The 16,708-nt window shown below is 38.4% G+C and overlaps 1 protein-coding gene across 1 annotated transcript in view; it reads right to left on the minus strand.

The window, feature by feature from the left end:
* The window catches only part of ORC1 (origin recognition complex subunit 1), a 17,771-nt gene extending 1,628 nt beyond the window's left edge, over positions 1-16,143 (minus strand). The window contains exons 1-15 of the mRNA XM_010169629.1: positions 16,055-16,143; positions 15,549-15,676; positions 14,162-14,331; positions 13,335-13,710; positions 12,383-12,677; positions 10,603-10,707; positions 10,042-10,243; positions 8,825-8,910; positions 7,919-8,020; positions 7,262-7,433; positions 4,949-5,056; positions 4,049-4,198; positions 2,697-2,816; positions 992-1,158; positions 1-2 (exon numbers count right to left, since the gene is read on the minus strand). The exon at positions 1-2 is cut by the window's left edge and continues 101 nt beyond it. Of these exons, the coding sequence (XP_010167931.1) occupies positions 1-2; positions 992-1,158; positions 2,697-2,816; positions 4,049-4,198; positions 4,949-5,056; positions 7,262-7,433; positions 7,919-8,020; positions 8,825-8,910; positions 10,042-10,243; positions 10,603-10,707; positions 12,383-12,677; positions 13,335-13,710; positions 14,162-14,331; positions 15,549-15,676; positions 16,055-16,143 (2,272 nt within the window). The remainder of the gene's footprint in view (positions 3-991; positions 1,159-2,696; positions 2,817-4,048; positions 4,199-4,948; positions 5,057-7,261; positions 7,434-7,918; positions 8,021-8,824; positions 8,911-10,041; positions 10,244-10,602; positions 10,708-12,382; positions 12,678-13,334; positions 13,711-14,161; positions 14,332-15,548; positions 15,677-16,054) is intronic.
* Positions 16,144-16,708: the final 565 nt, after the last annotated feature.

A 16,708-nucleotide genomic window follows, 5' to 3' on the forward strand; every position in this document is an offset into this window, starting at 1 on the left:
TCCTGAATATCAAAATAAAACAAACAAAAAAATCACTCTGTGAAACTTAGAAGTTATGAAACATCAGGAAGGAAATTGCTTGGTAACTACATATTTAAATACAGAGGATTTTTCTACCTGAGAGGAGCAGTTTATGTCAACTAGCCAGTGTATTACAGCCTGCAACTCTGGCACCACAATACACTGCGTTTCACTTCATATTTGCACCCCTTAGTCCCCCCTTCCTTGATGAAACAGATTCTCTTCCTTTTGACCAGAAACTGGTAAAGCACTTTGCTAGTTACAGCTTGTGCAGAGCACTGAAGAATTCTTCACACATATTCCCTCAGGAAACATTTTAGGAAGTCTTAACAGAAGCTATTTCTGTTAAAGAAAGAAACCAGTTCAAATGGGAGTCTTGCACTCTGCTCAGACATCTGTGGCTGCATCTAAGTGAGCAAAGACAGTGCCACAATACAAGCAGATACATAGAGGAAAATGGTTGATTTTTGAGGACCTGGTGCTCACACTACGTATGTCTGAGTGTTTTTTCCTTCAGCCTAGCTCAAAGTCTGGCCCAGTACGCTGAATGACCAGTAGCGTTTGTAGTTTTGGAGTCCTAAGTGCATCTGCAAGATTTAAGTTCCAGCTAGAAGGAATTCAAATGTATGTACTTGAAAACTGCTGTTCAGTGAAATCAACGTACAGCAAGCAGGGACAATCAGGAATTTTGAAAATTCCCCTCCTGATTTGAGCTAACACACTAACATGGAAACATCCTGTGCAAACTTGTACGATTTCCACACCTTGTTTTCCCCTGTCTTTAATTTCTATTTTGTACCTCTCTCTTGCAGCTGTGCAGCAAGGTTTGTTCTGCATCATACTTCAACAAAGCACGATGAATGGCTCATGCTCCCAACGGGTGGTGAGGACAGATTGAATATTTTTGAAAACAGAGCCCATGAAAAAGACACAAAAGCAAAGAAAAAATTCCTGTGAGAAATGTTTTTACCTGATTGCATTTACATATGGTGATGAAAACATTTCATCTATGGCTTCCGTTATGTGGGCCATCCTGACTATTTCAGGGGTTCTCTTTCGGCTGGCAAACTCGCAGATCTCGGTGGCCCTTCTGCAGATATCAAGGCAACGCCTTGCATCACCAGACAGTGCTGCAACCTGAAAGTAAACACGACAGGTTTTAGCAATATTTCCTACAAGTTGAGAAAAGAGTTTAGTAAAAATCAATAGACAAAAAAGAAAAAAAAAACCACACCAACAACAAAAAAACAACTCTGCCACAGAACAGGAGAGCAATGCTACTGTGAACTATGTTACTAGAATCCTAGCTTTTAAATAAGAATCTTATTGACTAAAACCAACAGAAGCAACCCTCCCACACCCCGACCCTGATCTGGTCATCACAAGTTCAAAATTGAACTTTTTTTTTGATAACCACAAAAGTCAGAGGTGATAAAAAAAAAAGAGAAATCTAGGAAATTCACTGTGAGCCCTTCAATTCAACACCGAAAGCTTTCAGAAGTGTTATCAATAAAGACCCTACCACAATCCATGTTCATGCAGAGAAAAATAAGGAGCGGGGCGTGTGTGTGCAAAACACTCCCCAGCTTTTCCATACCTAATAGAATATTGATTTTAAGCATACACTAATATTTTTTAGCAGGTCTCAAAGAAACATCTGGGATAGTAAATTTACATTTACAAGTGCCTGAGAATTCTTAGGCATCTGAAAACTCTTCCTTGTGGTTTACAATTTTAATAAAGCTGCAGACGTTCACTAGATAGAGTACTGACCTAGTTTTCCCAGTAGATGCTGACAACATATGAAAGCCCTAGAACCCAGCTGGAGCCAAGAATGAGAAGCCCTTTAGAAAATCTAATTGTGAGTTATTTTTCTAGATTTTCTTTAGAAAAATCATACTAGGAAAATACTGCAGCTTATTCAGCCTGCAAAATCATTGCTATTGTTCTTACAAAAAGGTAAGAACAAATAACATAACAAAACAAATGCTTATATTTACTTCTGACATCGTTATGAGCACTTTTTTAATTCTACAATGATGCTTAGCAGAAAAAGTTTAAGCATATACTGGCTGACAGATGTTCTAACATTATTTTAATAGATTATTTGAACATATTATTGCTAACATAACACATTAAACCATGCATACATCTTATTTTGAGAAGCTACTGATACCCAATGCATTATTTATTTTTTTGTACAACTGAGTATTAAGACTGGCAACAAAACAGGTACCATCTATTATGCCAAGGCTTTGAACATCTTGAGAAACAAAATGAATATGGATATTCCCACTGCCACTGGCATACTAGGTTTTTTTTCCAAGACCATCCAATGACTCACATTATGCCAAACACTGGAGAAAGCTGACATCTTATCATTATGCATTATCACGACTCTTGTCATGCCTCCAGCTCTTTGAATATACTGCTGCCTTCTCAAAGTAGGTGGAAAAAGTAAAGACACTGCTTTAGCAACGTTTCTGCAAAAATACCCTGTATACCTTACAGAGAGCGTAATGTATGGTCCTCTACTTGTGCCCCACTTTGTCTCCAATACAGAACACACAACCACAGAACCAAATCTGCCTCCTGTTACAAAATTCTCCCCCCCACTGCCCCCTACACTCTTTACCTAGCACAAGACAAAGGACATACATCTGTAGTGTGCTTACCTTTCTGGAAACCAGCTGAATTGCATCCTCTTCAAATGCTTTCATGCTGTTCAGTCTGGATGAAATAATTTGCTGTAACTGTTTGTAGGTGTAGGGCTGAAAGGACATTCTGGTGAGGCCCTACAGTAAATAATACAATACAGTGAACACGTTTGTAGCACTTGAAAACTCTCAACTGCTCAAGCATAGCCTGTATGGTTAGTTTTATTTTCTCTGGCAGGAGCAATCTCTCTTTCACATCCTTCCCATCCAAGTGATATGCTTTAATCAATTCTTCTATTTCATGTTTATGAAATAAACATGCAAATCCACAAAACTGCCACTAAGTGAGGACCACTGGTTGGACCTCCCCACTCAAAGGGCTGAGGAGCAAGTGCTGCTGATATTAGAATTCAAATTTCTCTTACAAAGCTTGGAAACAAATCAGAGCCACCTAATACAAAAAAACCTTTTGATTACAACTGCTTACAATTTATTTTTTAATACAGTAACTACAGAAGCTATGAAAAAATATTCATCTGTCCTTCAGTAAAACTGTATACACGTATACAGTCATACTACTGACTTCACATTAGCAACCAGCCAAGAATGAAATTCTCTTCTGGCTCAAGCTAATAAAAACTGCTTTCAGATAAGAAGGACAATCTACATTATAGATGGTGCACTGCCTTTCATATGCTACAGAAGGCCTGAATCTTGCATTTCTTATGCAAAATTATTCTCTCTTGTGACTACATGGACTCAGCTGATCTGCAGATTTTAGAGGGTGGGGGAAAGCAATTCCCACACTTTTGAACTATTTTTGAGACACAGAATGACGGAGGCACAGAGGACTGGTTTTGCAAATCACTTTTCAAAGCAGCGATGACCTAGAAAAATGTATTTACCACAGCTGTAGAGTGCATCCAACTTACTTTGTTGGATACCTTTGGACAGAAAATGCTTTGGCATTATGGCAAACAGAGAGAAGCAACTAGGCATCTGCAATGCAAGGGGAAAGAGGAAGGGAAACCAGAATTCTTCTGAACTCTAGAGTAAGCAGCTTAACTATCAAGCATGTAATTTGATTATCCGGATCTTAACATGTTTAAAAAGACATCTGCATTCTTAATTCATTCTTATCAGAACACAGTGTACTTACACAGCATAACATCTGATTAGCAAGCTGGATCCTAAACTTACTTTGCTAAGATTCATGTGTTCATTATCAGCCCTCTGGAGAGGGAATTATAAAACCATTGTTTAACCTCCGACGTAATCAGTCCTACCTTTCTCCTGGATTACTTTTGACTGCATACAGTATTTAATCTGTTCTCATTTTAGAGCATAGCAACAAAAGTGCTAGGACATACCAGCCTGCTGGCTACTCTGTTCATCATTATTCTCTCTGGCAAGTCCATGGTGTTAGCAATGGCCAAGATGATTAACTTAGAATGCTTTTGAGTTGGCCAGTCAAATAAATTGTACATCACATTCTGTTTCCGGGTCCACAGAAGATCAAGCTGCAGAGACAGAAAGAGAAGAATTAGACTGGAAAAGAATGGTCTTGTATGTACAGTACCTGATGGGGGTTTAAGAGAACTAGCTCTGCCACACAAGACTTCTTGGGTGATTCTGAACAAGCTATCTCTGTTGTGCTTCCTTTATCTACTAATACTGCATTTTCTGAATTAGGGCTCTAATCTCTTTTGGAAAAGCACAGTCCTACCAGATGCTTGAACAGTATTAATCACAGTAGAGTGATTAAACAGCCGGAGTCTTTAAACACTACTGTGGCATTAATACTATATTTAATAAGATTAAAAGACCCTCCATATGAGAACTTGAATTAGCTTACAGCAAAAAAAACATGTGCATTTGTTTATTACTGAACATAGCACTCAGGAATTTTAAAACTGGATATGACTTATATCACTGAGTTTTCTCACTGGAAAAGCAGCAGCTTCCAGACAAAAGACAGTTGAATTCTATGGTGTTTAGGACTTGACAGAACAACTCATTCCATGACTTGGACCAAAAGAAAACATAAAATCAACATGAAACCCAAGGCAGAGAACAATATGGTAACAGGATACTTGCCCGTTTTCATTCAGTTTCCTAACAAGGCTAAGAGTAACTATTTGTGTGTCTTCTCTGCTAAGTCTTTTCCTTTTTAGATCACATATGACATACTCTAAGCATGTATTTTTACATCCACCAAAACTCATTTCTTAATACTTCAAGGAAAGAGAATGAAGGATTCTTTGTCTCACCTCATCCACTATCAGCACTGTGGTCTTCCTCTTTGGTCCAGGTGTATTGAACAGTTTTGCCAGCAGTACTGCAGCATGGTTTGCTGTCACCTTCTGACCTGTCAGTAACTGGACAGAATTAAACAATGTTGCAGGTTAATCACATCAAAACCCTGGAAATAGGAAGTTTAACTTCTATTTGGTTTTAACTCTTCTTTAACAATCAATACCAAGTATCTGGATTTTTTTTTCCCATGGGGTAGGGGAAAAAAAAATAAATTAAAAAAGTAACTCACAAGACACTCAGGTCTACCAGAAACTGTCCATAAAGGAGAACAGAAAAAAAGATTACACAGTTAAAAATAAAAGCCATTACAACTTCCCACAATTTGTCTTAAATATAGATTAATTAAGAAATCCTGAACCCAGTCTCAGGAGGACTCTAAACCTAGCGTACCTCAAGGGTGTCTGAATGCAAAACACTTACTGAAAACTTAAGTCAGTTGACAAGAATAGCCTGACTTCACTAATCTTGGACTGCCATTAAAATATTAATGAGTAATCAGCAGGATCTAGGACTAAATAATTTATTTAACTCTAAGCTAAAAAAAAAATATATATATATATATATCTTCAACAAGAACTGCTTCTGCAATAATCTATGCGGCAAAACAGATGAGCTACTGTATGTTACTTCTTCCCTTGAAGGTCCAAAGATATACAGAAATTAAAGCATGACATTTCAAAATTACAGTATATATGCTGAATCAATTGTTCAGCATAGTTCAGAGTCAAGTCATAAAGTAAAATGGAGATCACATTCAAGAATTGTATTTGTTCTCCAGAATCCCTTAAAAACTTAACTGAGATTTCATAATTATTAAACAAGCCAAAGCATGACAATAATGTATAAACTATCTCCAATTCAGTCAGGACAGTCTGAGTCAATCACACAAAGCAGTTGGATCCCAGAGGATCCCAATTCTACAGCTCTGGAACTGGGCATCCAATACAGCAGAGAGTTCAGTCTGTTGTGGTGGAATTGGCACAGTTACTGTGTGTACCCAGGTAATTAACCTTATCTCTTCCATTTGTCCAGGCCTTCCTGTCCCTGTCCCTTCTCGATAAACTTTCCTATGACAGTGAGGTAACTGCAGCAGTGAACACAAACACTCCAGAATTTGCTTCAGTCATGCAAAGAAACATCAGCAAACTGGAGCTTGAGATGGACTCCCAGCAAGAGATGCACCAACCAGAAAAGTAGCAGCAGCCTAGCTAGGGTATTTGGGTAGCAGCTGAGGCAGAAGGCACCAGAGAAATAACTGGCTCATTCGACTACATGCTCCCCTGATATTTAACTTGGCTAGCTTAAAGCGTTCAGGGCCTGTGGGGGGGCAACAATTTTATTTCCAAAGGCCTATTCTTTATTAATTTAAAAATTTTATGCTAAATGGGATAGGAACCAAAGAGTGCTGAAATACATTAACATTACCATGAAATAAGGTAATTGTCATGAAGCCTTTCACTATCCTAAAGAAACACTGTGACCTGGCTAGAACAAATCCCCCAACAAGACACTGTCTATGCTGGTTTGAGGAAAAGGATGCAAATATGTAAATTTAACCCCCAACTATGATGGCAGGGATATTAGAACAATGTACACCACTTCCTGCTCAGATAGAAGATGTCAAACTTAAATAAATGAGAGCAGAAGTTCATAAGAAAAAGGAACAGATACTTCAGGAAACCATCATTTCATATCCAGGTCACTGGCTTAAAGTTAGCCAGGTTGACAAAAGTTAAAACAAACACAGACAGTAGTCCCAGATGAGATACTGCAGACCAGTTTGCCATGGAAATCTGAAATACAGTATTGCTGACAGAGACAGTCCCTCTTTAGCTGGATTGCTATGATGACAGAGCAATTAATCACTAAGACACCCCTAGTAATTATTCTACTGCTAAACCGACTTCCAGAGCTGTCATCTCAGTAGCTTTTTAAGCATACATGTGCAGAAAATTATAGAAGGGGAAAATATAAAAAGAATCTGGTTTAGTTTTTTTTTTAAACCTGAGTGTATGTAATAAATCAGGCTATTTTCCAGCCGCTGCCGTTATGCAGCTGAAAGCAAAATGGTTCAATAAGTTGACCATGGCCTTAAGTTAATTATTTTTTAGCCTGATCTAAGATAAAAGCACACAGACTTTTGGAAGGACTACTTGAAAGTATTCATATGTTAAGTGCCTTGAATACTGTAACACATCAAGGATCTGATGGTAAAGCATAAGATGTCTTCTTTCAAACCAGAGAGCCATTGAAGAGGCTTGACTTACCTCGAGTATCTGCACATAAGCTTGGTGAGGGTCAGTCAGCTTCATGCCATTGATCTCTATGAACTGGAATGATGGTAGGTCATCATTTTCTGCAGCTTGCTGAAGACAGCGAATTACTTCATGAACAGTTGCAGTTTTACCTGTTCCAGGCACTCCAGAGATGTACATGCACCTACAAAAGGACACTACCTTTTCAGCAGCCTGAGCATCACAATAACACTCTTAAGATTAATGAGCTGGAATTCCTGGGCTCTGAGACCAGCCCTGAATACTACTCCTCTGTCACTTCAGGCAATTCCCTATATTTCAGTTACTTTATTTGCAAATTGGAACACGTAACATATTGGAGGAGCATGAGGATTTTTATTATTGCTGAAGCAATTAACAGTCTAAAATATTTTGTAAATGTAATTTACCTCTTTAAAAAAAAAGGTTTCCCAGACATCTAAAACTGACTAATTACACTTTGGTTTTTCATTTGAATCTGTACAATAAGGGACCTCACATTATTTCTATGCACAACTCTCTTTAAGGAAGAAAAATACCAGGAAAATTCAGCTAAATGATGATAACTTTTAAAATAAAGGTAGTGTTGATTGCCTGACTGCTTTATGTCATAGGTAGGTGTGATCTTGGTTACAACTGCACCAAACTTACCCTCCTGTGCCATCAATAAGTTTGCTTTCCACAAAGTTATAGATATCCTGGAATTCTTCCTCACGACAAGGCAGAGATTCTGGGACAGCAGAAACATGCAGCCTTTTGATTAAAAGAAAAAAAATTTAAATAGGAGATCCAAGGTTTGCATTTTTGCAGTTATACCTGAAGGACCTGAGGAAAACAAATAGCCAGACACTCCCTCTTTCCCAGTTACGCGCAGTTTCTCAAATCTCTCCAACATCTGAACACCAATGTCAAATTATCACAAAAGAAAGAGCCTCCTCTCTGTATTTGCTTTTAGGTTTTCAGAGGGCTCAAAAGTCATCCTCATAAACAGACAGCACAAACATGCAGCAATAAAGATCTAGCTGATTTAATTCACAAAAAAAATTTGTAAGTCATTGTAGAGGCAGGACAAAACAGGGGAGAGCACCTGTAGGAAACTGAAAAAAAAATAAAAAAAATTAAAAAAAAAGAGTTTGAAAGGTACAGTCAGTCCTGAACGCATTTTTCCCCCCACTGTGAAGATCTACAATACCACCTGTAAAGCTTTTTCACTCACCAAGAGGGGACAGATATTGTACCTCTATAATCCAAAGCTAATAAGAGAATCTTTGTTTTGCTCATGCTGCACAGAATAAAGACAGATACCTACTTCTGAAGAACTTAGCATGGACTGGTTATAATAATTTGAAAGTGTAAAAGTAGTATTGTAAATACTACTAGTAATTGTAAATTTAGTATTGTACTGTAAATTCGTAAATGTTCTTCTGGCATCAAAACATCATGCATTGTTACCAAATTTATTCAATATTATAAAGATGATATTTCCTTATTTCAGCACATCTTACTGCTATGCAAACCTGATGCAAAAAAGATTATTTCCTCCCCTGAGCACGTTACCTTAATCTGGCTTCTTCTAGTATACTGGCTGGTTTCTGTGCTGCCTGGTTGCGCCTGGGAATTTCAGGAGTTGCATTCTGGGGTGTCTTGGGCTGCAAAGAAAAGTTACAACCTCAATCAGATTTGCTACTTACAGCAATTTCTACTGGAGATTGATCAATCATACAAGTTTCCCAAACACTGCTTCTGCACAAAGACTACCTGGGGGTGCCCGAGTACAAGACAAAGAGAGAAACAGCCTTTACAAAGAGTTACCAAACAAGCCTCATGGGCTTTTCCTCTTAAGGGAAAAAAGAAACTGGAAGGGTGGTGGTGACAAAGACAACTACATCTTTTAACTGTCTGAAGAATTTTTAAATTGTTTATGCCTTTTTGAAGTGCTGTGTCACAAAGTGATCCAGTACTTAAAAAATAGCAAGCAACTAGAAATTAATCTGAATTTCACTGTCCAAACAAAAAAGGCATATGGTATCTTAATTATTCTCTCTTGTTGTGCTCACAAGTTTAAGTTATGCTAGGATTTCTGTCTTAGACATTTCATAAACACAGAGTAAAAATGAGCCATTGACAGTATGTACCTGGCTACGGTGCTGAAAACTCTTATTGAGTCAGGCCTAAGGTTCATGTAGCCTGGTATCCGATCTCCATCAGCAGAGCCAGGACACTATGAGAAACTGCTGGCCACACTCTCTTTGGTGTGGCCATGAACACTGTAGAGCACCCTTTTTGTGTTGGTAAGCATTCACACACTGGTCAGCCTTCAAGAAACAGGACAGCTCTATTACCAAGCACAAAGTTGGATCTTATGGCTTTCTGCTATAGATACAGACTGCACTCCATACAGACTGTACCAAAATAAAACTAAAATGCCTCAATGTGCAGCCTACAATAAGAGTAAAAACACTGACCATAAATGGATTAATCAGTTTGTTCAGCTCCAGCCCAGTCCAACATTTTCCCTATTTAGGCTAGAGTTTTCTGATCAACATTGTCACAACATTCACAGTAGCAAGTGGTTTAGACATTTGCATAACCTACTCATACCAAAGGTCAGACAAATCAAGATAACATTTCATTAGAAGCTAAGAGGCTCAGATACTTTAGTACACAGCCATCAAGCATTCACACAGAATCACAGAATTGCCTAGATCAGAAAAGACCTTCAAGATCAGTTGGCTTAGAAATAATAAAAACAGCTCTTTTAAATGGAACCTTACAGTTTTCTTTGGGGTCTTCGAAGGAGTGTGAACTGAAGACTTCCTTGAAGATTTTGGGGTGCTGACTGTTCTGCTTGATTTAGCTTTCTTTTCTGGTGTACAGAGCACATCATTCTCTTCTTCCTTACTATTTAAAGAGTATGAGCTATCTGAGCTAGACAGAAAATAGTCTTCCTCGTCCAATTCTAGTGCATTTAATATGCTATAAGAAACAGAAATGACATTAGTTTAAAAAAAACAAAACAAAAAACAACTAAGGATAGAATCCTACACACTACAGAGTATAATTTGGGTACATTTTCAGCTTTTTCTATAGTTACTGTAATCAGCAAACAAACATTCTCCACTTCAGCTGTTAATTTCCATGGCTATTTAATAGAAATTAACTGCTTTAAAGGAAATCAGTTTTCTGATGAACATTTCTGAACATGTCTTCACTCACACTACAATTAAGCTGTACCTCTAGAATCATTTGCATTTGAATATTAAGCTAACCAAACTCTCAAGGCTTCAAGCTGTCAACAGCAATCCAAATAAGATATTATGAAAGCAAAAGTTTACCTGACTTGCTCTGCAATGCGAGCACTTGTCTTCTGTGCACATAGTCTACGAGAATGAGGGGTAATTACAAGGCTCCGACTCCGCCGTTCCCGAAGTCTAACTGAACTGCAAAGAAAGAACACAAAGCTCTTTGAATTTCTTCTTTGCATCACACTTGTAAAGATGGAGAGAAGGCCTTTCAAACTTTAGGCTCAATTGTGATGGCTGTCAATCGAGCATGGATTCTTGTTTAGTTATTTACAGACTGGTGATGGTATTTATACTGGTAGCACAATTTTCCCTCTCTTTTTATAGTAAAGTGTGTTTCTATAAAGCATTGTGAACCAGCTAAGGAAAGCTGCTAAGTCTAGAGAGACCCTGAGCTCACACCAGAGTTTCTAGCTGACCTATGATGCTGTGACAATAGCGACTGCACTAGTGTTAGTTCGTAACAAATGTCTCTGACTCGGGCCCCACCAAGATTATACCACTTTGTTTCCTGATATTCCCTCAGCTGGCAACAGTAATTTATTTCACATTGACTGAGGACGGCTGCACATTAAGAGCTTTCCTTTATTTCCCCAGTCAAGACACACACACAGTGGTGAAGAGTAGAGAATAGATGCTGATAAAAGTTGAATTAGCAGCCAAATTATTTTGCAAATATAACACTTCCAAACTCAAGGGACAGGGGCTCAAAACAGCGTTTTTGTTTGGTTGTGGGGTGTTGGGGGTTTTTTCAGGATTTTTTGTTTGTCTGTTTTTTGAGAGAAAGAGAAGACAAAAATAATTTCCTTTGGGCACCTTTTTGATCTGCCCTTTGGAACAGTTTTTTCTATTGTGTTTTGAGATTCCCTGGCTGTCTCCTTGAGCACTTCTTCATGTCTACTATTGAAACACTACAACTTTCCTATTAGTTTAAAGGACACAATGACATGAATTACTTTAATTATTTGAGACAGTTCTCAGAATTTTTTTAAGATCTATAAATGCCACTGAAATGCCATTACTTTATCAATGAAAAGTAAATGGGTTTTTTTGCTATATAGTAAGTGACAAAAACAGGGTGCGGATCCACCAAGTGTTGCACCCACATCTTTACTCTTTGAAAGGAGCAACATGACTGGTTTTTGGCTTCTTGCACCATTTTATACAAGAAAGTCTGACCCCTTCTCCTCCTGCCCCAGTTTAATGCCATTTTTAAAGGCTGTGTGAAGATATACTTAAACAATTATGCTTTTTGAGTTTTGATTTCTTTTCTACATAAAAATGAGCATGAAAGTATGCACACAGTTATGAGAACTCTCACGAGGCCAACTGCATCCCTTTCTATAGCTCAGCATATCTCAAGAGTTGTCACAAGTAGGGCACATTTGAGCCTCTATGACATAAGTACAGTGACTGCAGGAAAACAGAAGATCTTTTATCCACACTGATGAGTACAAAAGGTAACAATCCACAGGGCTTCCGTTCCCTTTCATATCCTCCTACCATTCACATTTCCAACCTCTTCTCTGTTCTTGTAACCACGAACTGCTTGTGTCCATCTTTAAAGTCAACTCCTCTTGTTATCTCCCCAGTCATTTTGCCTCCAATAACAGGCTTTCTAGAGCTTCTCCACAGTGCATTGGTAACTATTTAGGTTATCCCTGCTTCTATTAGTGAACTCAACAGGCAAAACGTGGTACACACAGACTTCATCTGCTTTTCTCTCCAGAATTCTTTCATAAACATGCTTGAGGAGAACTACATACAAACAGAAAAGCCATAGAAAAATAATTACAAAAAAGCTATCACTTACAATACAGTGTTATCTTTAGTATTGAGATTCTTGGCTTTCTCACTGGAGCTGTTGACCTTACTATAGGGGGATAATCGTATTGTATCATTAAGCCTCTGCTGGTGCTCTACAGTATCAAATGTTGTTGCCTTTGACTTAGTACAAGGCATTTTTGGTGGTGAGCCTAAAATGCCAGTGAATTTCACTTTTCTTTTAGTAGCTGATGGTTCTAACGGTGCTACAGCATCACAGCCATCATCCAAAAGTTCCAAAACGTCACTGCACAGGAGTCTGCCTTTAGGAGATCTTGTAGGACCTAGGAATCAAGAGCAAAATGAACTTTTAATATGGCTGGTTTGGTTCACTTTCAGAAGATGTGGTACAACTGGCTCAGTGGCTGTCATTTAAATTAAAGGAGATGGCATTACACTCCAGGAACAAGGCACTAAATACTAACAGAAAGCTTACACTTCTTCTAAAAAGGTGAGTAAATAGAATACAATAGAATACAAACTGGTTTGGGGTTTTTTTTCAGTTTTCTAACCCACCTCCATCACTTCCAACTTTACTCAGGCTACAGTGTGAAAATCGGATTAATGAGCTTATTCAACCAGCCCAATGTAAACATTTTAGTGCACCATTAGTCAGAAGATTCAAGAAAATTAGATGTTCTGAGGTCAAGCTAGGCTGACTGGTAGCATTTCAGCCAACAAGCACTTTAACATAGACTTAGCAGTTCCAAATAAAACATTTACAGCAGCAACTGAATATAAGCAGTACAGTTGCTTGAAATAATAGGCATAAGACAAATGACTGATGCACCCAAAAGGCTTGGGCTAACCCCAAAGCCTGAATAAGGTAGCTAAAAATACTGATGTTGAGTATTACCGTTGTCTGACCTACCCAAATGAAGAGGCACAAAACATACTCGATTCAAAACCACCACATGGACAGAATATTGCCATATACATACTGTTTAACTGTAACTTCTTCCTTGCTGTTGAAGTTTTGATGCCATTAGCCATTCTCTGTGAATGTCTCTCCTTAGCAAGGGAGGACTTGGAAGCAGAGTGTTTTGATTCTATTTCCAACTCAACATTTTTTTGTTTTTTAGCACTCCGAACTACTCCCTCTGTCTCTTTTTCCAGGGGGGAAACAATGTCCAAAGGAATAAAAGAGTTTGAAGAGTTTGGGGTGCCACCTCCTTTCTTACTAGCTTCTTTCAGCTTGGAGAATGTGTCAGGGGACAAAGCCTTAAAGCATTTCCCATCCCAAGACTGTTTTACATAGAAGGTTTGTCGCTTGTTTAATGTAATAGGTAGTTCCTCCCTCAGAGGTAGCGGTATTACCTGTAAAAACAGAAAATACCAAAACACACATACTGTTAAACACATAAAAATACCAAAACACACATTTACTGTTAATTTAACACTCAACTATTTTCTATTCACAGATCTTATTAATGGAACTCACGCAATCCTTCATTATATAGGGCAACACCTTCCACTCACACTTACACTAGCATGAGTTTATTGCACTACAGAACTCCCCATCACATTACTTCTTTCCACACAAACCTCTAAATGAGCTGGCTGCCAACAACCAAAGTCATTTTGGGATGGAGGAAAGACAGAATATCAACAGCTTTCAACTATCATATTCTATTTGTTAACTGCATTAACAAATATACATCACACGTTTGGTTTGGGAGGGAATAAAGTATTCTATTGTTCTATTATGCTTTCCAAATTGTTTCTGTTTCTTTCTTCCCTATACATGCAGGGAGGTCGCAGTACGTACCATGACGCTTTTAATAATGGTCTCCACAGCTATATCAGTGTCATAGTCAGAAACTTGATCAAAAAACACCTCCTGGGGAGAAATCTCTCTTTTAAGCAGTTTCCGTTTATGCCGAGGTATCTCTGTAGCGTGACAGAACCACTGCACAACTGCGTGTTTCGCCTGAGCACCTTGTAACAATTAAGAGATGTTAATGAACATTAAGAATTTTATTGTGTTGCAAATAGTTATTACCAGACCTCAACAACTTTAGCTGAAATGCCATCAAGTATATAAAACCTCCCTGGACACCTACACAGGGTGTCACAAAGCACTCACAGACCAGCTAATTCACCAGTTCACTATCACAAATAAAGAGGCTCCTTATTTGCATCAATGTGACCTAATTGGGCCCCACTAACTGAGAGCAGTGGCATAAAAGGAGAAGTGAGAAATTTCAGAACACTATTTGTAATTTCAATGCTGTTTTAGAGGTAAACCAGAGAGACATTTATTAACTGGCTAACAAACCAGAGAATCCTACTCTTGAAATGTCAGAACAGATTCAGTGTGGAAAGAGTTAAAAAAAAAATCATTTGGAACACATTACAATTGACTATTAAGTTACTCTCTGCATTTTAAGGTGTGCATCTTTGAATGAGAAACAAAGCCACATATCTAACAAATTTGTTAAAGATACACAACAAAAGGAAAACTACATTTTTCAAGGAAGTTTCACAGGTTTTATTCCAGCATGAAAAAAATATTCAGTTATGTTACAATAAATCTGCATTAGTAAATAAATAATCTGGCGTGATATATATTTGTTTTAAAAAATAATTAAAAAAAAAAATCAAAACATTATGATGGCCCAAAATGAACAACAAAATCTGTTCAAAGAAATCACACATAGATAGTGAGTAGCTTCTCACTCAAACTCATAGTCTTTGTATCACTCACCTTTGATGATTTATCTTTTAATTTCTACCTCTATCTATAAACAAGGAGTTCTACAAAGGAGAGAAGTAATGAGCCCCATTTATTCAGCCTTGTACCTTATTGCAAAATTCCCTGAGGTCTAATAAGGTGCAAGTCCCAGGGCTGCAGTGCTCTTGCTCCATTTGGATTCTCCAGTCTCTAAATAAAGCATGAGCTCACACCATTTCCTCAAGGACCATTTTAAATTAGACAACTAAGCAAAAAGGTTGTAAAAATTTAATGTCTTTAAGCTCTCCGTTTATCTATCAAATTTAGTTGAAATTAACCATCAGCCCCAAACATTTGGGGAGCATGTGAATACATTTCCTTAATAAGTTAAGTCAGTGGTTATGGGCTAAATACATCCCCGTGAAATAAGTCTCTCAAACATTTTAAGATTTCTCAGATAGGAGATATTTATTTATCTTACCATCTTCATATAAATCCAGGAGTTGTGCCACAAAAGGCTGATCTGCATTCTCCCCTTCTACTAAAATAAACTCGCCAACTTGGATACAGGTTTCTGTTTTGCTTCTTTCTGATTTAATAAGGATTCCCCTAGAAAGTGATGCACACCTGCAGATTAGTAAGTTCTTATATTCTTTATAATTCACATATCATTAAAGCTGATGGCCTGTCAACTTTACAGGTAGTTATGCTCCCTCTCACAAAGCCTGCAATTGAGTTTCCTGATTAAAAGCCTTCACATACATTTCAAATAGACAGTTAACACTTATTCAAAAATTTAATTAAATGCTTTTGTTTATACAGTGTACAATTTACAATTCAAGAGCTCTGTGACAATATTTTTGTTGTACACATACAGTGTCACGACACAATACTCAAAACTTTACTCTGTTCTCACTGATGGACACATTAACCTAAACAATGTCAGGTAAAAAAACCTTCATTGATTAAGAAATAAATGTTATTTACTTGTACTGCAAAGTCCTCAGTTTTCTGTCTGAGCTCATGGGTTTTCCATACCAGGAGTAGATAATTTTGCTTTGCTGCCGGGTGCTCATGATTCCCAACGAAAAGCTAAAACAAAGAAACAAACTTAAAAAAAAATAATTAAAAATAAAAGCAGGGAAATACTTAAGACAGCCAGATACATATAAACGCCATCAATTCCTTCAGTGTGTGTGAAGAACGTGGCACACGTGGGCTGATTCAGAGGAGCCGACCCTCCCCAAAGCCTCCAGCCAGCTGAGGGAGGGAGGAGGGCAAAGGGACGGGGTGTAGAGGCGGATTGTGCTGCGATTCTTTGTCACCTCCAGAGCCTGACTAAACCCCTGACGAACACGCGGTTCCCTCGCTAACGGCTACTTTGCTGGCTCAGGAGGAGGCCACCGGCTGCTCTCCAGGCGCCGGGAACTCGCCGCCGGGCCCGGGGACCCCGCCGCCCCCCCGCCGCCATGGCCGCTTTAACCGTTCGCCTCATGGCTCGTCCCGACCTCACGGCCACCAGCCAGCCAGGTGAGACCGTGGCGAACCTTCCGCTTACGCTCAATTTTACGGTCGGTTTTGGGGTTTGGGTTGGGTTTTTTTTCCTAAATAAAAGTTTTCCCTCAGGAAACAGGCGGCGGG

This window comes from Antrostomus carolinensis, unplaced genomic scaffold, assembly GCF_000700745.2.
Source record: "Antrostomus carolinensis isolate BGI_N321 unplaced genomic scaffold, ASM70074v2 scaffold44516, whole genome shotgun sequence".
Lineage (NCBI taxonomy): Eukaryota > Metazoa > Chordata > Aves > Caprimulgiformes > Caprimulgidae > Antrostomus > Antrostomus carolinensis.